The 24,009-nt window shown below is 41.1% G+C and overlaps 2 protein-coding genes across 9 annotated transcripts in view; one reads left to right on the top strand and one right to left on the bottom strand.

Annotated features, from left to right (window-relative positions):
* The window catches only part of cdh23 (cadherin-related 23), a 306,221-nt gene that overhangs the window by 25,360 nt on the left and 256,852 nt on the right, over nt 1-24,009 (bottom strand). The window lies entirely within an intron of this gene.
* vsir (V-set immunoregulatory receptor) lies at nt 1,887-23,979 on the top strand. The gene is made up of 7 exons (XM_010898919.5): nt 1,887-2,188; nt 12,246-12,650; nt 12,807-12,860; nt 13,393-13,503; nt 14,664-14,691; nt 15,596-15,780; nt 22,743-23,979. The coding sequence occupies exons 1-7, from the start codon at nt 2,098-2,100 to the stop codon at nt 22,778-22,780; spliced, it is 912 nt and encodes a 303-aa protein (XP_010897221.1). The 5' UTR covers nt 1,887-2,097; the 3' UTR covers nt 22,781-23,979.

Consider the following 24,009-nt stretch of genomic DNA (forward strand, 5'->3'; position numbering starts at 1 on the left):
AGAGCGGCGGTTTTTCCTGCTAAACACATCAGCCTGTCCTTCCACAATATATCCGGTCCTAGATAACATCTGCAGCTCCAGGCTTGAGCTGGAAGCTCTGAAATGATCTGGTTGACCCAGCTCTCACTGTATGCATGCATACACCTTGGTTTAATGTTTCAGATTTATTGTGCACAGACTTCGTGTGGGTGTGCACACAATACCACAGGCTGAGTCACAAGCATCCAGACACAGGAAATAAAGTAACAGAAAATGAATAATACTGAATTATTTTGTGTATATTGTGAGGATCCAGGGAGGATCCAGTACATTATATATTACATTATATATATATATATATATATATGAATTATTTATATATTTATATATTTATATATATATATATATATATATATATATATATATATATATATATATATATATATAGAGAGAGAGAGTGAGAGAGAGAGAGAGAGAGAGAGAGAGAGAGAGAGAGAGAGAGAGAGAGAGTGGGGGGGCACTTGTTGATAAAGGACAGAGAAGAGGAAAAACAGACGAGAGAGTGCGCTGAAATCACAGTGGAATGGATTCAAAACCATGTTGCAGTCTTACATGTGCTGGTGGACGCCCGTAGACCTCCTTGGGTCACATATTAGACAGTCATATTTGTTTGAACAGTAAAAAAAAAATATGCTCTATACTCCAAAAGTTTGGTTATGCAATTAAACAATGAATGCACAATTGAAGCATCCATTCTCAGCTTTTTGTTTTTGAGGATCTTTGTACACACGTTGGTTTAGAAATAACAACAATTCTTAGACATCTATTGTACATCTATTGTATTATGCCAGTTGGCCTGACAGGTGGTTCTGGTTCTTCATGTGTATTCTGTCATATATGTATGCAGGTATGAAAGTTGACAATTACTTGTCTTGATTGAAGGCTTTGTGTTTGCCTTTCTTGTTATTACATTTATTTCACCAATTATGACTCAGAATATGTTCTCATTTTCAGCAACAGCCTAGGAGCAACTGTGCTTGACTGCCTTTCAGAGACAGAATGACAGATTTTTTGCTTGCTGGTTCAGCAACCTTTAATTTACTGTTCAGATGCTCTAATAGCTACGCTACTCTGCTGCCTGTTTGGAATGTGCTATGGTTGTCTGTCAACATGAGCACCAAAGAGGTGTCCCTAAAAGTCATGGAAGCCATTATCAGTTTGAAAAATATTAAGAAAAAAAATAATAAGAAAAACATAATGTAGAAAGAAATACGAAAGGAAACTGTCCGATAAATCTGTAATACTCTCCAGGAGGTAAAGTAGACATGATGTGCCAGCAACTAACACCAGAAGAAGACTTCAGTAGAACTAAAGGCTACACTGCAAGGCGCAAACAACCTGTTTGTCTGAAAAACAGGATGGCTTGGTTTGCAAAATAATACATCAAAGAGCCTGCAAAGATCTAGAGAAATGTACTGTGTAGAGACTAGAAAGATTAATACCACCAGAGGTTGGCAAGAAAATGTGTGGAACCAAGATTCACAGTATCACCTCATTTTAGGAATATAGTACAAGGGGTGTTATGGCCTGAGCTCATTTTGATTGAAGCTACCCTGTGGCCTACACAAAGCCCTCAATAGCTGAGAATAATCATTGTTTTATTTAAAATAATATATTAAAGGTAGAGAGTCAAAAGATGTAATTAGGGCAATGTGTACTATTTATCAGTTAAATAATGAACTGTTAATACTATTAATGGTGCAAATTCATATCTGCCAGGTGTTTTCTGCAGTGGAGGAACAGCTGAAAGCGATTCAACAGCAAGAGCGGAGGCTGATCGAGTTAGGTTAGGGGGAGGAGTTTCTTTGCCGACGGGACTCCCTATTTCAGTTTAGCTAGATGTTGGTGGGCGTAACAGTATACGTTTTAGGCGAGCTTGCTGGTAGTCATCAACTCAAAAAAAAAGTTTTTTTCACTGTGACATACTAGCACATAGTCACGCGTCTAAACTGTTCTACCGCTGAGGAGGTAAAAAAAACGTTTATCCAACTGAAGAATCAAAAGTACGGTTGAAGAAAGAACATTAGCAATATATACGAGAGAGGACTGAAAACAATAATGACTTGGGAATTATTCAGGAGTGAAACATTACCGACCAATTTGCTATTCAGCTTTCTGATCTGCTTTCAACTAGTGACCGTGGTTGAAGGTAAGCAAAGCAGTGTGCACCCTGGGCGAGTATGATCTTGTATGAGTAGGCTACGTCGTCCCATGTTCTTTAAATGCAATAGTCGGTCTTCCATGAGCTTTTGCAAGGTCTTGTTTTACAAGTTCAAGAAAAGTGGATAAGCATTGAACAAGTTAATTGCGATATGAAATACGAAGGTAGAAATTCTGTGTATTGTACACAATATTCTGTATGTTTTTGGCCAAAATGCCACTTTTGGTCAAATGTACTAATTTATACTATCGAAGGACATACACAACAAATACAAACCACAGACTTTGTGCGTAAATGCGCAATATCCATTCTAGCCATGTAGCTTTTCCGCCACCCATTTATTTTCCAAGTTCCGTTAGATACGCAGAATCTGCTGTTTACATTTCCTGTTTGAACAAAATAAACTCAAGAAATGCGATGACTACGGTAATTTAAAAAGGCACGCCGTTAAGCTTATATAATGTCAGAATTGTTGTGGAGAGGGATTTTGACAGGCTGTCTACACGTGGTGGGTTGGAAATGTGTTTAGACATCAGCTCCTACTAAAAGCGTTTGTTGTTGTTTTCAGCACGGCTCTGAGGGGGAACATGTGGCGCTGCTTCATGAGTTTGTTTAACCCCCGGCACCCCTCCTAACTATGCCGGTCAGTGGGAGGAAAAGCAGCTGGTGCGCCCATTAACTCTCTTCAAATGGCTTAGTTTCGGTACTGAGTCCTCAAAGTATAGCTGATTTTACCAGCGAGTGACGGCGCTGGTATTTTATATTTTAGGTAATGTGATATTCCAGTCTGGGAGATTATTCCCTATTTAATATCATGAAAATGTTCGGTAAAGTAGACAGAGTCAAGCTTTTCAATTTAGAATCTGGAGCCGCCTCGAAATGCAGAAGTGACCCTGCAGATCGCGCGTGGGCACGCACGCACACGCACGCACACACAAAGGAAATACAGAAGCTGAGAACAGCAAGTGTTGTTTAAATTCAACGGATGTTTAAAGCCTACAGCATTGTGTTGCACTGACTCTGAGCCAAAGATTGAATACTTAGGATGCAGTACCCAACCCACTACTATTGACCACAAACCTACATGTTGTCTTTGTTTAAATTTCCTTCCTTTGAGCTGCAGGATGACAACACCAGTGTGTGCCAATCAGAGCTTTCTTAATTGTTCACAGGGTTTATGCTTGTACTGGCTTTTTTGGGCTTCTTTCAGATTAAGTCACATGGATGTGTTGTGACTAATATTATATATAGTGCATCCTAAACATGTTCAAAGCAGGATTGAGAAAAGCTGTTTGAGATCATTTAACCTTCTCTTTACTTGACCAAAAACAGATGACATTGTGCAATGCTTGAATTGACCAACCCGAAACCCCTTTTTGGTGGCACTATGATGTTAAAACAACAGTGACTCACTCCCTTATGTAGGCTATATAATGGCACAGATTTCAGTGAACCCAAATGGGACAAACACACCAATGCCAGATCTATATGTGCTGGCTGCTTCAAGAACTGCAGCTTTTCTTGCAGTTTCAACAAGAAGAAAGGGCTGGTTGTCTAACCTCACTGTGAGGCAATTACCTGTGATCTGGGTCTGATTGAGGGTTTGTTGTAGTCACTGATGCTGACGACAACAGTATGAGTGCCATCTAGACGTTTTTTTTTGTGAAGCAGCTTGTTCTTGTCCTTTTTGTCTGACAACCACCTGCTGTCTCATTGATCACATGAAGAGAATCATTAGTCACTATAGTTAGAGAGATTTTCCATAGTCACTTTGGCAAGGGAACCGAGGACAAAATTGAGCTATGCAAGTGTCTAAGACTATCTGCTGGTCCTTCAAGGAAAAGTTTAGAATGATTCCCTGAAAAACTATTTAAAAAAAGTGGTTCTTTAAAGAACTCTCTAATAGTGTTCAATTGAGAAAAAAAACAACTAAAATACCCTACTAGAACCTTTTCTTTTTAGGGTTTAATAGGCATCATATCTGAGCTTGTAGCTTGGACCCACTGTTCTGGACAGAACCAAGCTGTGTTAAATATAGGCATTAAAAGATTGACTCAAAGCAGGGCCACAATGTCTTACAACCTTCCGCTGGCCAGACCTTGGGGTGGTCAGTTTTACCTAGCCACTTTACAGGCTTAAGGAAACAACAATGACTTGCCCAATGAGGCAAAGCTGGACAGTGCTGCAAGTGTAATGCAACTAAGAGACAATGTAACCATTTGAGACCTTGTGTAGTAAAACCATTTCCTGTTGTAAACCGATATCCTAATTATAAATCCAGTAAATGACACACTAGAGCGTTAACAAATGTGTTGAGCAAAATGTTTTTTTAAGAAGTACAAACAAGGAGTAGGGAATTTAAAGAATTGGTTAAATAGGAAGTTGTGATGTGATGCCCCAGTTGAAACTGTGGTTTTCCTGTTGAGTTGATATTTCCACACTATGAAGTAAAAATAACACCCTGAAGTCGGAAACACTTAGCATTTTTGTGAAAAAGCTTAAGAAAAGGCCTACCCTTTTAAAACCTGTTCTGGACAGATGAATGGGAATGTATGCAAATATGGGTGCAAACATGGGACTTTGAATTGTTCTCAGTTTTATTCAGACAAATGAACAGTGTTCCATTTTTATAATCAGTGAAGATGAGTAGGTAAGTGAGCCTTATTGCTGAGTATGTTTGGCACACGTTAAATGTTTGGCGCAAACGTAACACGTGTCCTGAGAACACCATCGCTACCTTAAAGCATGGTGGTGGCATGGTCATGCCATGAAGATGTTTCTCTATGTAAGGGCCTGGAAAGCTTGTGAAGATAGAGGACAAAATGGATACAAAATACAGAGGAAGAAATCTTGGAAGAAATCCTGTTGAAGGCTGCAAGAGACCAGGGATTTAAGGGAAGATTAATCTTCTAGACGGACAATGACCCCAACCATACAGCCAAAGCCACAAAAAGTATATGTCCGGGAGTAGCCCCATCCAAGCCCGGACCACAATCCAACTGAGAATATGTGGAAAGATTTCACCTAAGGTCCCCATACAACTTGACACTGCTTGAGACATTTTTAAAAGAAAAATGGGCAAACATTACTTTGTCCAGATGTTTTTGTCAAAGCTGGTTGACTTACAGTATTCAGACTCATGGCTGTAATTGCTGCCAAAGGTGTTTCTACTGAATATTAAGGGGGTGAATACTTATGAAATCAATTGTTTTGTATTTGTCATTCATTTAGAACAATTTCTATATTTTATTTTTATATTTTATTAAATCAATTTTCAGATTAAATCTATTATATTAATTTATGGAAGGCCATAACTCCTCTCAATCTATTCTGAACATTCTATGACTTTCATACACGTTTTCCTAATTTTAATGGGACACAAGGTGAATATAATACCTTTTATTAAATTATAGTGGGCTAGGACAGAAAGTGAGTGATGGATGGAAACCTAAGGAAATTAGGCCGGAGGACTGATGAGGACTCAGCTGCCACTTACACATGGCCACACCCAGGCTTTGAGTAACTGACCTTTGACCGCTAAGTGCGTAACACATTACGGCTCTCGGCGGTTGTGCAAATTACTGTTCGTTCTCTTGCATCATGTGCGTGAGAATGTGTTTGCTTGGTGGGTTGGTTTCATTAACACTGTTTAATGATATAACATAATTCTCATAGTGAGGGGAGGTAACAAAGGTAAATGAATGAGCTGTAACAGGAGAGCAACTGAGAACAAAGAGCAGAGTTAAAAGTAAAAAAGCACAAAAAGATGAGCTGAGGAACAGAGTTGCATCCAGGTCTCTGCCATATCAGCATCCACTGTGAACAAACACAAATCGTAGAGATGGAAGTGATAAAAACTATAGTGTTCTGCTCCGTGTCTAGTCTTCAGAACCTGATGCATTTAGTGAATACAGCTTGGAGCCCTTTATGCATGCCTCAGACTTTGGCTGAAGTGGCAAATTAGTAGTTTTACCAAGATTTGCATGGGTAAAGCCTGCTTTATTAATGTTGCGAATCATGGCAGGGTCTGGAGGATATAAGAGATGTTGAACGGGTGAACAGGTGATGTTTCAGCTTCAGAAAGTAAAGGGGAGGGAGGAAATCCAGCCATTGGGGGTTTCTGCCTCCTGAGACTGGAGATGTGAAAGGGAACAGAGGTGTGTGTGTGTGTGTGTGTGTAGTGTTTTGTCCAATGATTAAGTTCTTAAAAAAAAAAACATTTTCTTGAGTAGTTAGATTTTTTTATACAAGACAACGTTTAAAAATATTGGCACTCCTAAATAATATTTCAGATGAAACCAAGCAAAGTGGCGTCTGTTATGAAACTCTATCCTTTTTAGTTGGTCTCAGTGTCCCGGAACTGTATGCCTTTCACCTGTTCCTGTCTCCCTGGGGTTTAAAGGAGGTCACAAGCATATTAAATCCCCATGTCATCATCCCCACTGGCACTGGACATGGTGGTGGTTGACTTACACAGATCAGGATCATGGACATAGGAAGTTGCCAAGAAGAGGACTCCTGTACATTGCCCCAGCGCACGGTGAGGAGGATGGGGAAGGAGGCAAATAATTCAAGGACTGCAGTTGTAGAACTACACAGTCTGGTGGAATCTTGGAGTTAAAGTCTCAGGATCAACTGTTAGATGCCACCTTCATATCAGCAAGTTCTTTGGAAGGGTTGCAGGGAAGAAGCCCTTTCTGAGCCCAATTGACAAACTGCAGCATCCATGCACATGCACACTATCGGTATGTTTGGCAATTTTAAAAGGGGTTGGCATACATGAAGAACACCTGAAATGTGCTGCATGGATTGGTCCAAGATACCTCCAAAAGCAGGTGCTAACCGTGTCAGACTTTATAGGAAGTGGCTCAATGCTGTTATCCACACCAGTAGGAGTAAAAAAATCTGAATTGTACTTCCCAAGAGCAATATAACATTGTTTGTGTTCTTTAGTTTTTGCATTCAATTCCATGAGTGGGCCACATCTTAAGTTTTAAATGTAATTTGCAGCTCTGGAACATTTTAAATGTTGTGTACTGCAATGGTTATCCCCAACCTTATTCACTTCTTTTAATATTAAGTTTGTTCTGGCTGGTTTGTTAGCATGCTATTTTCAATGACCATCAAACTTAAGAAATTCAGTTGGTCCACAAAATACTGTAGCTATGAAATGCCATTTTGTCTGGGAACAATAACATTATTTGACAATTTTATTAGCTTTATATCAATTACACTATGTAACACAATTTTTGTTCCTGGTTAGGAAAATTTTCTATACATTGAAGGCATAAACAAGTCAGAAATAACACTTTACCACCCAGGAACAAATAGTGTTACATGGTTTGTGAGTGCTACACTTGCTCATTGCGAGTCTAAATACAAAATAGGGTTTACATTATGTAATTCTTTTTTTTAATAACTATTTAATAATTTTCTAAATAGATCCAAAGAATAGAAGTGGCTGATGTGTAATGGTATTGTGAAACAGGAGCCATCCCGGAATGGCTTTTTTCTTTTTTCTTCTCTCTTTCTGACAGGAACTGCGAAAGGCCCCCACAGTTTTGCCTAATCACCCTTGATGATCCACACACACACACACACATGTTTACTTAGCAATTTAAATGGGGACAACAAACCTTAACCTCAACCTAATTTAAACCTCAATAACATTTGTAACTTTTCCCTAAACCTAACACACAGGCCAACATTTTCTAAAAACGGAGACAGGAAGAAAGTCATTAAACCTTTTCTGATTTTACCACAGTTTGGGGTATAGTTGAAGGAGCCATACTTAAGATTTTCACTGTACTACTAGCATAAATGACCAGAAGACATCTGCAGATAATATCTTAAATCTTTTAATCTTTCTCACTGGTCTATCAGTTTGCATTGACTTGTAGTCTCCTACTCGCTTTAGACACTCTCAGCACTAACCCCCACACACACAAACTAAACCCCTAATAGTTAATACTATTCCGGTCTCATTTGGTAAGGGAAGAGGAGGAGACAAGTCCTATTACTGTTTAAATGTAAACTTCTAAATGTTTGAGGCAGGATTCTACAAAGTGCCCCTTTAAGGCATAAACAAGCATGTCACTGGCAGGTCAGCAAACATATTCACTTGATTAGGTTGAAACAAGGCGTCACCATCAGGAACACTTTTGATTCTATCTTGATATAATGGTGTTTATTTCCTCTAAATTGTAGCTTGGCATGTAAATTCACATCCAGGCTGGGTGTAGTGTCTCCTGCAAAATGCTGTGGCAGACCCAAGTGAGTCAGACAGTGGAGGCTACAGATTAAGGAAGGAAGGCCCTCATCAACAGCCTTGTACTTGATTACGGTTCCATTCTGGAAGCAGGCCTGTTGGTAAGGAGAGACTCCATAGTAATCAATAGTTGACACAGAAGTGGGGGGTTTTGCATATCTGGACAACACAGGAAAGGAGGCCACTCCTTAAGATCTGGCTGGAACCCATAAGCTTCCCTTAAGAGTATTTCTCATGCTGGCTGAGGAAAAAAAGCCAATCCTCGACTCCGTTCCTTTATGTGGTATTGCACAACTATAGGCCTTTCATCGTTTAAAAATGACAATTGTTTCCAAATTGACTTACCTGGGAAAATAAAAGTATGTGGGCCTATCTAACACGCATGTACACACGCACGCGCACACACACCATTGACATCCTACAACAGCACACTGTACATTATTCCATAGTTGTTCACAATAACCCCTACTGCATCTCCACCCCCAGACACACGTTCCAAATCCATCCACCACGCACACAATCTCTCTCCCTACAATCCTTTCAGACCAGAACTTTATCGGACATACAACCCAACTGCAACTCCACAGACACACAACAGGTTGTTTCGATGTGATGTTTTAAAACCTACTCAAACATAAAATGATCACTCCTATGTGTGTGGGGGTATATGCATTAAGATAACGTGCGTGTACACCAATCAGCCATAACATCATGACCACTGACGTGAAGGGAATAAAACGGATCATTTCATTGTCAGGGCACCTGTCAGTGGGTGGAATGTATCAGGCAGCAAGTGAACATTCTGTCCTCAAAGTTGATGTGATAGAAGCAGGAAAAATGGGCAAGCATAAGGATATGAGTGACTTTGATAAGGGCAAATTGTGATGGCTAGACTGGGTCAGAGCATCTCGAAAACTACAGCCCTTGTGGGGTGTTCCTGGTCTGCAGTGGTCAGTACCTATGTGGTCCAAGGAAGGAAAAGTGGTGAACCAGCGACTGGGTCATGGGCGGCCAAGGCTCACTGATGCACGTGGGGTTTGATCCAACAGACTAGCTACTGTAGCTCAAATTGCTGAAAAGGTTAATGTTGGTACTGATAGAAAGGTGTCAGAACGCATCGCCGTTTCTTGCGTATGGGGGTGCGTAGCCGCAGACCAGTCAGAGTGCCCATGCTAACCCCTGTTCACTGTACCTACAATGGGCACGAGAGCATCAGAACTGGACCACGGAGCAATGAAAGAAGGTGGCCTGGTCTGATGAATCACGTTTTCTTATACATCACGTGGATGGCCAGGTGCGTGTACGTGGCTTACCTGGAGAACACATGGCACCAGGATGCAGTATGGGAAGGAGGCAAGCCAGCGGAGGCAGTGTGATGCTTGGGGCAATGTTCTGCTGGGAAACCTTGGTTCCTGCCATTTATGTAGCTGTTACTTTGACACGTTCTACCTGAGCATTATTGAAGACCATGTGCACCCTTTCATGGCAACGGTATTCCCTGATGGCATTGGCTTCAGGAATGGTTTGAGGAACACAACAATGAGTTCAAGGTGTTGACTTCCCCAAATTCCCCAGATCTCAATCCAATCGAGCTTTTGTGGGATGTGCTGGACAAATAAGTCCAATCCATGGAGGCCCTGCCTCGCAACTTACAGGACTTAAAGGATCTGCCTCTGTCTTGGTGCCAGATAGCACAGCACATCTTCAGTGGTCTAGTGGAGTCCATGCTTCGACGGGTCAGGGCTGTTTTGGCGGTAAAGGGGGGACCTACATAATATAAGGCACATGGTCATAATGTTATGGCTCATAGATATATGTGCTTGTGTCTGTACATGAGTGTTTAAAAGCAGCGATCGCCAAGAGGCCCACGTCCCAGGCTTGGCTGTTTCCTGAGTTAAGGATTGTTATGAGAAGTCACATTTGCTGAGAAACGTATGATAAGGAACATTTTATAAATACGCGTGCGTGCGGGCGTGTGTTTTTTTTAGTGGAGTGTGTAACACATGCTCTGACAGCCCCATGCACATGATGGCCAATGTCACATTTTCAATAGAAGATGGGTCCGTTTGTACCTCTCCTAATAACAACCTTAACTATTTCTGGAGAAAATACTAATCTGTATGTTGAGCCAATGCCCACCTAGATGCCAATGCCCACCTAATTTAAGGATTGACAGGAAGAAAACCCAGTATTCCTTAATCAAAGCAAACTTCTGAACTTGAGACAAACCCTCCCAATATCCCTACTGAGTTATGCCATTCTAATGGTTATCCTCCTGCAATTACATTAACCCTTCAAGAATCACCCTCTATTAATTCCTAAATCGTTTAATAAACAACTACACTTACTTAATCAATTTATTAATCTTGGATTATAAAAGATTAGAGTGAATCCAAATAACTTTGTAAATCCATGATGAAGGGAGGAGTGTCACTTCTAAATTTATGTTTTACTATTGGGCTGCTAACATCCATGGTGTCATGTTGAGGATTGCCAAGCCCTTTTTCTATTACTGCTGTGTTGATACATCATTTTATAATCAATCTCATTATGCATACCACAGTATGTATATTCTAAGAAAAAATAGGTCATTTGGACTTGACCAGTGTAATTCCTGCTACCTAGAAACTCCTCTTTCCCCCCTTCATAGCCTGATATAGCCTGACCAAATCATACCAAGGAGCTTCTGACTTACTCAGATAAACATATACCTTCCTAGAAATATTTCTTTCTGATATCATGTCAAAAAACATCTTCCCCATTTGAAAATGTGAAATATGCCAATAATATGCCCTAATCAAAATGTATAATATCTATCATGTATGACACAGTTCAGTTTGTCAAACCAACCAAACACAAACGCACTTTCTTGATATAAACACAAACACACTGAAATCTCCATATCAGACTGGGACCTTGGACTACATTGATACTGTACCTGTTCAGTTATGGAGGCAAAGTGCCCGTATCAGTCTGGGGGTGACTTTAATGCGTTTAATCCGAGGTCTGACGCTAGGAGCCAAATTCGTTCCGCTCTGTATTGTTCCCAATGTAAGATATGTCCCAAGCCAGAACCATGAGATTTAGTGTGGATAAGGGAAAAACCAAATACTTAACATCCTCTGACTGCAAACCTATCCCACAGTTACACAACAACTTTCTCACAGAAATGAGCTTGCACGCACGTTTGTTACTGTCACTCTGGTTGTGTTTGTCCATTCGTATCAATTTTCTTAGAACTGTTAACCTGCAGGAAATGTGTAGAGCCAGTAGACTAGAACAATCTCTGTCTCCAACCACTAAACCAACACCCATACAGGAAATGAAACCAGCGACCTACTACAAGCAGTGGTTCCCAAACATTTTCACTTACTGTACGACAAACAGAATTTTGCTCTGCTGTAAGTAACCCTGAAGTACCCCCTCATGTTAATTTTACTGGTAAGCCTATGGTGTCATTAGTATTCTCATCTACCCCCTGTTGATAGGCCAAGTTCCACCAGAGGTCCTAGTACCCCAGGTGTAACATGGCTTTTTTTGGTATGAATGCCATGTCCTGTATTATTAAGTTTAACTTGCTGTATAACCGTGTGCATCTCCAGCCCACCATTGTAAGAATGGCAGATTGTCAGTAAAGGAGGCGGTTGACATTTTGTCTCTGCGGATCTGCCCAGCATTCCACTAATGAACACACCCGGTCTGCTCGGTGACTTCTGCCAGATCTGTCAGTGGACATGTGCTCCAACCAATAAGCATCTACCTCTGTCTCCTCTGCAGCCAATGTGGCCCATGCTCACACCCCCCTGACCGTCTCCGCCCCCCACCTGTCCTACATCTGCCATGAGGGCGCCAACGTCACCCTCCTCTGTTCCCAAAAAGGTGCCAAGCAGTACCCTTCGGACTCACTGCATCATAGCTGGCTCTTTACACCCCACTTAACAGAGCATTGCCATGAGAGGGTGCATCCCCGAGGCCACCGACATCCGGGCAACCATTCCCACACGGCGATTCCCTGGGGCGTGCGGTATGGGGGGAACGACGAGTCTTTCTGGGTGCAGCTGCAGTCTGTCAGCCCATCAGACCAAGGGCGCTATTGCTGCCTCACCCTGGATGTTCCATCGAAGAAAACCCATTCCAGCATATTGCAGATTCACAGCCATGTCTTTCTTACGGTCATGCCGGGTAAGGCCAAGTGTATGAGTGTGTGTGGTTGTGAGTGTGAAACAGAAAGCCTGTGTGTGTGTGGTTGCATTGTATTGAAGTTGTGTATACATTTAAAATATTTTTATACGTTACATTTTATGGCTAAACTGACTTGTAATTCGTCTCATTTCTCAGTAGGTAAACAAGGCGAGGCGAAATGCACAGTATTGGACATCAAGCCAACAGAAGGTACACTTTTAAAACATGGAAAATATGAAATGATGGAAGAGTTACAGTAAGGCATAGTACTGAAATGTTATCTACGTCCACCGCTTTGCTTTCCCTAATAGAGGTTTCCCCAATAGATGTATAGAGAGATTAAAGAAGTATCCAATCAGCTTCTTTTTAAACATGATATGCCAAAGACTGGGCCTTTTTTCGATCGGTTTAGTCATTTCAGCTCAGGGATTCGAACTAGCAACCGGTTGGGTTACTGGCTCTACAGTTTGTAATCCATAGGTTACTTTCTGTAACTGCCCTCTCCTTACATTGTGTCAATGAGGAAGGCTAGACATGGAAATAGACTTGTGGTCCACCAATCATGCTGGTTCAACCCGTAGAGATGGAAAGATGGAAAGACCCGTAGAGACGTTGCTGATTGTGGCAACGTCATTAACAGAGTCAACCTATAGTCCTCTAGCCATCTTTACGGTCCCACCATTTGGAGTCAAATGCACTCTGAGGCTGAATTCTATGTCTTGTCACGTTCTGGGATCCTCAGGGTCGGTGGCAGCTGGTCTGGCCACAGCAGCCTGCATCATGGCCATCCTCTCTCTGCCCCTAATCCTGGTCTTGGTGTACAAGCAGAGGCAATCAACGGAGTCCAGTCGACGTGAGTACCAAAGACAAATATGTGCAAATGTTATTCAGGTGCATCTCAAAAAATTTGAATATCATGGAAAGGTTATTTCCGTTATTCAAAATCAAAAAGCGACACCTTCATATATTAAAATGAAATTTCAATATATTGAAATTAAATAAAAAATGTACAGAAATGTCGACCTGAGAAGAACTCTAATTAGCTAATTAACTCAGTGCCTTCAGTACAGACAACCACAATCATGGGGAAGACTGTTGACTAGACAGTTTTCCAGAAGACACTCATTTACACCCACGAATAGGGTAAGCCACAGAATGTCAATCCTGAAAGGGCTGGCTCTTTGCAGAGTGCTGTATCAAAGCATATTCATGGAAAGTTGCCTGGAAGGGAAAAGTGTGGTAGGAAAAGGTGCACAAGCAACAGGGATGACCACAGCCTTCAGAGCAATGTCAAGCAAAGCCGATTCAAGAGAATCTATGAGGTGTTGTCAAGAGGAAAATGAGATACCAGACCCAACAACACAGATGAGCTGAAGGCCACCATCAAAGCAACCTGGGCTTCCATAACACCTCAGCAGTGCCACAGGGTGATTGCCTCCGTGCCACGCCGCATTGATGCAGTCATTTGTGCAAAAGGAGCTCAGATCAAGTATTGAGTGCATAAATGAACATACTCAGGAAACCCTTTGCAGGTGGTTTGTTAATTAGTTGATTAGAGTTCTTCTCAGGTCGATATCTGTATTATACATTTTTTATTCTAATATTTTCAGATACTGGATTTTTTATTTCCATGAGCTATAAGCTGTAATCATTAAGACTGAAAGAAAAAAGGCTTGACATTTTTCACTTTGTGTAATTAATATAGAATCTATGAAGGTGACACTTTTTGATTTGAATTACGGGAAAAAATGATATTACAATTCTTTGAGATGCACCATCTCTATTTCAACTGGTTTCACTCAGCAGAAAATATTCCCGAAGCAACAGGAATTGGGAGTTATGAATACATCACGTACACTGTGTCTTTGAAAATGTACAACTGTTAGTTTGAGTTCCACCCTTTGTCTAACACTAATTTCCTGTCCACTAGCAAGTGTGACATTAGAAGTACTTAGATGTGGTCCATTGTTTCGTTGTCTGACAATAGGCCATTTCCCTTTCCTCCACTCCCAGGTGCACATGAGCTGGTCAGAATGGACAGGTGAGTTGAGTTTCCCACTGCCAGCTGTGCCTTCTATCTGGTTTTAGATTTGAGTTGTTTGAATGTTTTTGCCCCTCCTGATACTTGCTTTAGACACAGCGCTAACCCTGCACACTAAACCCCCCTGGACTAACTAATCTCTCTAGACCAGCAGGATATTCTTTTCTATTTTCTCAACACTTAATGCATGGCATATTTCATCTAACTAGATTAGGATGGGTTTATTTTCGCATCTGAATAGAATGGTTCCTTAATGAACTCTGTGGGAAGATTGAATGGATCAAATGTCATTAAAAACTAAAATATTTCAGAAGTGGTCTGTGCGGAAGATGGGAGAATATAACCGTCATCATATTGAGGCACATTGGTTTTTGTCTTAACTTACAGAATGCATTTTCTCTTGATGTGTTGGATTTCTTGTGGTGGCAATCATAAAAGCCACTGCTGATATCTCGTGCACACAGGGCTTTATCATGAGAACATGATACCTGCTTTGTCACTGAACATTCTGTAACAGATTATGATGCCGAGCTGACACGCCTTTCAACTGACCACAAAACAAGCCATGATGCAAACTAGATTGTTGGTCGGATACATCTGATGGCAGACGTAACTGGGTCAGTTGTGCTCGGGCAAAGGGTTCATGCAGCGCAGCACTGTGCCTGAGTAGCTCTGATTGGCTGTAATTTGTGCATTGGGGATTATTGATAGACAACACTTACTGGGTAGGATTACAGAAAAATCTTAGGGATACATTTGCCAATTACCATCCTATTTCTGGGTAGAAATGTTTTTGGGGATAAAAGGGCAATTATAAATGTATAAACAGCTGGCCAGCAGTTGTATGGCCCTGGTATACATCTGTCCAAGTTAATCTGCCTGTGTGTGTGTATGTCTGTTTTAGTGAGGCTGCTGGCCACGAGAACCCAGTGTTTCTGGGAGGCCCCACACAGGGCCAAGGTAAGACCAGGACTGTGTCTCAGATCATGACCAGGCAGTCCTCCGAGACGGGCCGACATCTGCTTCTGTCTGACCCTGGCACCCCTCTCTCTCCCCCCGTGCACGGAGACGTCTTCTTCCCAGCACACGGTAAGACATGCACTCACACACAAAAACACAGTGGTATTGCACTAGGGTTGACTTCTGTTATTTTTCTGTTATACACGTGCACACACCCACACACACTCTCCTGGCTTTAGCGTGACATGACTAAGGAAACTATCTCTATAGGTAGAACTGGAGCTCTTTCCATATTTTTTTCATAATTCCTTGCACACCTGAAAATACATTCCCAGCGTTCCGATTTGGATTGCCAAGATTTCCTGCTGTCTCAGAGAGGGTTTCCCTTAGGCCACTAACCAACCTCAAAGAACAGTTGAAACACTTAAATGTAGATGGTGGTATTGTTTTAAAGTGCTTAAATATGTAATGTCTTAAATGATTAATACTGCAAATGTCTTGTATGTTTGAATCCATTATTCCTATACATTTTAAACTGTCCAATGTCTAGCGTTGGAGCATCTTCACATATCCTCCGCCTTTACTTGCCTAACCAACACTGAACTTTTAAGAGACATCAGAAGGCCACTGCCAATATACAGTTAATGTATACCTTTTGAAGACATTGATTGTCTTGTGCAGTCAATTAACAAAGATGTCACCATGCAGTTCCCCAGCTGGCCACTAGGTCACAGCCCCCTGAATCTCCCCTTTAGTCCTCCCCTACTGGCATAATGAATAATAATAATATAAATGTTTAAAAAAATAAGATTGTGCCCCTAAAAATGTCAAGTGTGTGTGTGTTTAATTTAATGGGCAAGATTAACAGGAAAACAGACAGGACACAGCATCTAAAAACAAGCACAACTTTTAGACCTGGGCCGTCATTTATCAATGTTGTGTAGAAAAGCTTCTAAATTAACTTTCATTTAAAAAAATCTAAAGTACAAAAAAGTTGGTATTAATCAATTGCTCGTATGCTTGATTTACGCACACCTGTAAGCATTTCGCCATGATAAATCTGACACTTTCTAAAACACTGTTCTAGTGCACGTGAAGTCTCATTTACATAAAGAACCGCCCTAAATGACTATTTATCGTCACAAACCTTCCCTTTAATGCTGCAAGAAATGTCACCAATTCCTGTCCGCCAACATGGAGAAATTAAAGACAAAGAGAAAAATAAAAAATCCAATGCAAAAATAGAACTTTAAAAAGGCACCAGTTGCATGTGGTGGGACACCAGTGCGCAGAGATATGTGATGCAATTACGGTGAAACAGTTCCAAACCCTGGTTAAGATTAAAACGGTTTTATTATGTGACTCCAATTCACGCACGCACGCACGTAATGTCACAGAGAATGAGCTGTACATTTGAATTCAGAAGTTTTTACTCCACAGATTTCATGTTGACAAACTATAGTTTTGGCAAGTCGGTTACGACATCTACTTTGCGCATGACACAAGTAATTAATTCACTATATCACAATTCCAGTGGGTCAGACGTTTACATACACTATGTTGAGTGCGCTGTAGGCTAACTGACAATTTGAGTCAATTGGATGTGTACCTTTGGATGTATTTCAAGGCCTAACTTCAAACTCAGTGCCTCTTTGCTTGACATCAAGAGAAAATCTAAAGAAATCAGCCAAGACCTCAGAAAGGAAATTGTAGACCTCCACAAGTCTGGCTTATCCTTGGGAGCAATTTTCAAATGCCTGAAGGTACCACCTTAATCTATACAAACAATAGTACGCAAATATAAATACCATGGGACCACGCAGCCGTCTTACAGCTTGGGAAGGAGACTCGTTCAGTCTCCTAGAGATGAATGTACTTTGGTGTGAAAAGTGCAAATCAATCCCAGAAGAACAGCAAAGGAACTTGTGAAGATGCTGGAGGAAACAGGTACAAAAGTATTTATACCCACAGTAAAACAAGTCCTATCTTGTCATAACCTGAAAGTTCGCTCCGTAGGGAAGAAGCCACTGCCCCAAAACTGCCCAAAAAAAGCCAGATTGCGGGCTGCAACTGCACATGGGGACAAAGATCATACTTTTTGGAGAAATGTCCTGTGGTCTGATGTAACAAAAATTTTAATGTTGGGCCATAATGACCATTGTTATATTTGGTGGAAAAAGTGGGAGGCTTGCAAGCCTAAAATCACCATCCCAATCGTGAAGCATGGGGATGGCAGCATCATGTTGTGGCGGTGCTTTGCTGCAGGAGGGACTGGGGCAATTCACAAAATAGATGGCATCATGAGTAGGGATGCACTGATACCACCTTTATTCAGTACGAGTACTTATATTTGGGTACTTGCCAAACCGAGTACCGATATAAAGTACTCAAAGCTGCACTTGATAGGATTTGTTTGGTAAAAAGCAAATGTTTTGTTCCATATAAACATGTTGTGGACCGGGTTCTGGTGTTTCCATGATTCTCTCGTCTTTTCACTTGATGAAAAATGCAGTTATCGTCATCTATATGGATAGCTATTGTATCAACGAATAAAAGAAAAACGTTGTTGTGCCGTGAAATGAAATGGCTTTGTCAGTGTAAAATTCGTCTTCAGCCTTCCTAGCAATTGCTCAACTCTTACGACTTTTCCAAGTAGTAAGATACTAGTAGGCCTATTTCAGGCAAAAGCCATACAGTTCATAAATGCTATTTGTGGTGGAAGTAAACTTCATAAGAAATGTTAGTCGTTTTAACACAATGCTTAGTGGGGTCTGGCTAAATATTCAAACTTGGTGTGATGTTAATGCGTGACAAAATTATCTAATGTTGAAACGCAATTTTATGACAATTTAGTGTATTCCAATTGGTCCCAATACTGGCATACTAGGTAAGTATACACTAAACAGTACGTACTTCATCTGCAAAGTACTTACTTGTAATATGCCATTTGAGATTTGGCTGATAGATAGCATTAGTACGCAATTGGGAGCTAGAGACCAGAATGACAAACTGCCAATTCCTCTACTACAGCATAAACTAAGAAAGTTGCAAAGAAGCAAAAGACTTAAGCTTAGGGTTCCTGGTTGCTAGCTCTCTATAGCTAGCAACCAGGAACCCTAAACTAAAAATAGCAAGGCTAAAAATAACAAACTGAGTTTTTTGGAACAGGTAAGTATATTTTTCATATTATTATTATTAACTTCATTCTGTATCTGGCATTGGTGCAGGACCGCTTTCTGACCGGTTAGTAATTGCAAAATGCTGTAATAGTTTTTTATTGAACTAGTGCAGCTTTGATAAGGCGGTCATAGTCTGTCCTAGTCTAAAATCAAATAGCCTCTGGATTTAGCCCAGAGAAATGTATTAATTATTCCAATTGGACTCTTAATATCTCACCCGTTATAGCCAGAAGAGGACTGGTCACCCCTCTGAGCCTGGGTCCTCTCTAGGTTTCTTCCTAAAAGTCTGCCTTCTTAGGGAGTTTTTCCTAGCCACTGAAATCCAACACTACTGTTGTTTGCTCCTTGGGGTTTAAGGCCGGGTGTCTCTGTAAAAGCACTTTGTGACAACTGCTGTTGTAAAAAGGGCTTTATAAATACATTTGATTGATATTCCCCCATAAAAATTACTATTACCATCAAAATCCCACATTATCAACCGACAATGGCTGGTCATGAAGTGCAATGAACTCCGAAAGAGCCTGTGCTCTTTCATTGTTTTCTGCCTGCAGGCTGTCTCTGGACAATTGATTTCGCTTCTCCAGTGTTTGCTGCAAAGTTGACTGTTGTTGTGGCTGTGCGCTGCTAGCATTAGCATACTCCTTGAACTCTGCGCTGTGTTGTGTGTAAAGATGTTTGATCAAATTGCTTGTGTTAAATTAGTGTTTTTACTTTCCTCCTCTTGACAATTTAGCAGAGCTTGCACTCTACTTGTGTCATTGCTGACATCTCCATCTTCCCGCTCTACCAATCTGAGTTTTACATTCCATACTTGTGTCCAGAGGAAACACAACCGTTGAGTTTTACGTTTTCTTGACGTGGTATCAGTGCATGGTATTTGCATATTTCTGTGAGTAAGAGTACAAGTACCTGAGCCCAGTATTGGCCCGATACCTGACACTGGTATTGGTGCATCCCTAATTCACGAGTAAGGAACATTATGTGGAAATTTTGAAGCAACATCTCAAGATACCAGTCAGGAAGTTAAAGCTTGGTTGCAAATTGGTCTTCCAAATGGTCTTCCAAGTTTTGGCAATATGGCTGATGGACAACAAAGTAAAGGTATTGGTTATCAATCCTATAGAACAGAACTGAAATAGCGTCTGTGAGCAAGGAGGCCTACAAACCTGACTTGGTTACACCAGTTCTTTCAGGAGGAATAGGCCATAAATTACCCAACTTATTGTGGGAAGCTTGTAGAACGCCCACCCCGAAAGGTTTGACCCGAGTTAAACGATTTAAAGGCAATGCTACCAAATACTAATAGTGTATGTAGACTTCTGACCCACTGGGAATGGGATTAAATAAAATATAAGCTGAAATAAATCACTCTACTATTATTCTGACATTTTACATTCTTAAAATAAAGTGGTGATCCTAACTGACCAAAGACAGGGCCTTTTTACTAGGATTAAATGTCAGGAATTGTGAACAACTGAGTTTAAATGTATTTGGCTAAAGTACATATAAACTCCCAACTTCAACTGTACTGTTTATTGATAGTCGGGGTGGTGGGATCTGAGTAAATAAAAGTTAAGATATTATTAACTTTCTGCTTGATTTGAGTTGGATCAAGTCCACCAGTTTGCATAGAAATGGCTAAGTAAGCTACCTAGCCAGGCATTCTTTAGCATATTGTATAAAATGGTAAACCGCTTAAAAACAAAACAAACCAGAACATTTCTACATACATTAGCAATGCATCTTTAGTAAGCTGCAATCTTTCCATTGGTAACACATATTGCTATGTAACCAACCTCACACACTGTAGTGGGATGTGAAGGTTACAGCTCAGACTGCACTAAACCCACTGACCCCTGAATATTCTAAAGGGGGTGTGGTGGTGAAGGTTACAGCTCAGACTGCACTAAACCCACTGACCCCTGAATATTCTAAAGGGGGTGTGGTGGTGAAGGTTACAGCTCAGACTGCACTAAACCCACTGACCCCTGAATATTCTAAAGGGTGTGTGTGTGTGTGTGTGTGTGTGTGTGTGTGTGTGTGTGTGTGTGTGTGTGTGTGTGTGTGTGTGTGTGTGTGTGTGTGTGTGTGTGTGTGTGTGTGTGTGTGTGTGTGTGTGTGTGTGTGTGTGTGTGTGTGTGTGTGTGTGTGTGTGAGGATTGTACCAAAAATAAAGGGGTACTCCACCCAAGAGACAATTCTACTTCATTTCCACTCTCTTTTGGAACCAATAAAGTCATCCAGACAGTTTTTTTCGTTTAGCTTCTCCATCTGGATGAGTTTGTCTCCAAACTGAAATGAAATTGAGGTACAGTGATGCTGCCACTAAACTGTTTTTTAAAAGGATATATAAAAAACAAGAGGCACCAGGATGGCGTTTTCCATCATAGGGGCATCCAACGAGGGCACATTGTCTTGCATATAGGACTATGTAGAGGCCAACACATGTTCTAGCATGTAGGGCAGCCTACATGACACAGCATCACATTATCTCCATTAGAAGGGCGCCCACTAGGACACTTCATCACATTTCCTCACACACAGGGGCACCCATGAGGACACTGCATCACCATTTTTCCACTGGAAGTGCACCAATTAGCGCACTGCATCATGTTTTCTCCACTGGAATCGCACCCAGAGAGCACTTCATCACATTTTGTTGCATATAGGAGTACTTTGGAGGGCATTTAACCACATTTCCTCAAAAATAGGGGCACCCTAGAGGGCACTGCATCATGTTTTCTTGGACATTGGGCCACCACAGAGAGCACTTCATCATGTTTTATCTACCATAGGGGCATCCAAGATGGCACTTTTGCTGTGTTTAGATAGTGGTACTGATATAAGAAACTTGAATATGGAATGTGTGTAATGATTAACAACACAAACATCTTGCTCAAATGTTTTATTCACATATACCACTGTTCAAAAGTTTGGGTTCACTTAGAAACTTCAAATGGATCAGAAATACAATGTAGACATTGTTAATGTTGTAAATGACTACTGTAGCTGTAAATGGCCGATTTTTACTGGAATATATAGATAGACATACAGAGGCCCATTATCAGCAACCATCTGTCCTGTGTTCCAATGGCACGTTGTCTTTGCTAATCCAAGATTATAATTTTAACACTAGAACCACCAAATGCCTACGCCAACTGGTGTTTGAGTTTAACAGGCTCAAAGTTTCCAGAAACAAATAACTTTCTTCTGAAACTCGCCCGTCTATTGTTCTTATGACAAATAGTCTACACCATGCAAGAAAATGCCAAGTAACTGAAGATATTGAACATTGTTGTGTACTGCTACCTTCACAGAACACGGCAAACTGACTATAACCAGAACAGAAAGAGGAGTGGGAGGCCCCGGTGCACAACTTGGCAAGAGGATAAATACATTAGACTGTCTAGTTTGAGAAACAGACGCCTCACAGGTCCTCAACTGGCAGCTTAATTAAATAGTTCCTGCAGAACACCAGTCTCAATGTCAACAGTGAAGAGGCAACACTGGGGTGCTGCGATTTCTTTCCAATCTTTCTTGGTCAAGGAACAACAAGCTCTGCTGACCTTCAACTCATTGGGATTTCAGGAACTATAGTTTCCTCTTTTGTTCTTTAGTATTTTGCAACGCTGGTCTAGAACCTCTTTCTGGTTCCGCTTGTCGACCAACTTACGTATTTTTTGGTCTTGTTCTGAGAAGCGCAGATGGTCTGATGTAATTGTGCCTTGTATCTAATCTGAAACACTTCTTCATGTATGTCAAGGTGTCAGTGTTATATGATTCTGTACATTTTTCCCTGATCAGTTGCAAATGTTTTGCATGCAAAGCAAGACTGCAGTGGGGACACTTCAACTAATGGATGCAGTAGCTAATGAAATTCTCCATCTTTGTTTGTATGTGTGTATTTTTCAGAGCCCATCCCAGAGTCTCCTGATTTCCTACAAGTTTAGAAAGAAGCCATCCATGGTGCCCCGTAACCCGGAAACCCCTTGTTCTTCATCTGCACTTTGTCCACACAGCTAGGCCACCACTTCTGAAGCCTGTACCACAGCCTTTCGTGTGGGGGGGGGGGGGGGACAGGGACGGGGGGGACTCGCTCTCACTCTGCACAGGGCATCATGAATGGGTTGGGCGGTGGGGGGCAGTTTCTTCACAAACACATTCCATCCACAAATACAGCCAGAGAACATTTGTTCTCAGCACCTGCGTTACAGTTGGGGCCCATTAAGTACATGCCGTTCCACGTGGACCACTAACGACAACTCAACGACCATCAGGTGCCCCTGCTCTGAGGTGGAGCGCTTGGGCTGTCCCTGCACATGGTGTTGTTTTTCAGTGATCTTCCCTCTTCTCAGTGCTCTGGGTTGAAAGTGATTCGATAATAGAGGATTGGCTGACGTGAACTCAGGGCTTATTCTCAACTAGCCTTAAACATTTGCTCCTGAGACCCAGTTTCTGTAATTTTATAGCACATGACCAAAGCCCCAGTTCTTTCTGGCAACCAGTAACAGTTGTTCAGTCCTGTTTTCCACTACCTTAGTTACCATTAACTGTGTTTTTGTCAACCCCAACCCCCACATCATCCACACATGCCATGCACTTAATGTAGAAACAATTTAAAACAGTTTAATTAGAAATTGTTAAAGAAGCGACTGAGCATGTGTTGCCATGCTGGATGGATTTTTTCAGGGGTGTCCATTTTGCATAACATGTCTGTCTTGTTTATTGACTAGGCAACTTATGTGTTCATGTCATATGTAAAATATTAATTGTTTATTTTGTATTTTTATGTTGAGGTTGATGTCTATGTAAATAGATTATTTTCTATGTTTATCTTTTTGGGTTATTTCAAAAAAGTTGTTAATTTCAATGTGACACTTGACAAGACTCAGTAAGTCAGATTTGTAAAACTGAATTTGAGTGGAATGGAAATGCAATTGACCCCAACCATGATGCATTATCAGTGAACTGAAAAAAGCTTGACTGAAGAATGTTCAGAAAGACAAAGACTAAGAGTGACTGACTTTCAGCCATGATGTTGTGTCTGTGCTTGGAACCTTTAACCACAGCAACTGAATGGTCACAGTACTATGAATCCAAAGGTAGTTCGAATCTCTAAGCCAAGACATTAAAAACCCTTTTATGTGTACATTTCTCAGTTCCTGTGAATGCATGTGCT

Source organism: Esox lucius, chromosome 6 (assembly GCF_011004845.1).
Source record: "Esox lucius isolate fEsoLuc1 chromosome 6, fEsoLuc1.pri, whole genome shotgun sequence".
Taxonomy (NCBI): domain Eukaryota; kingdom Metazoa; phylum Chordata; class Actinopteri; order Esociformes; family Esocidae; genus Esox; species Esox lucius.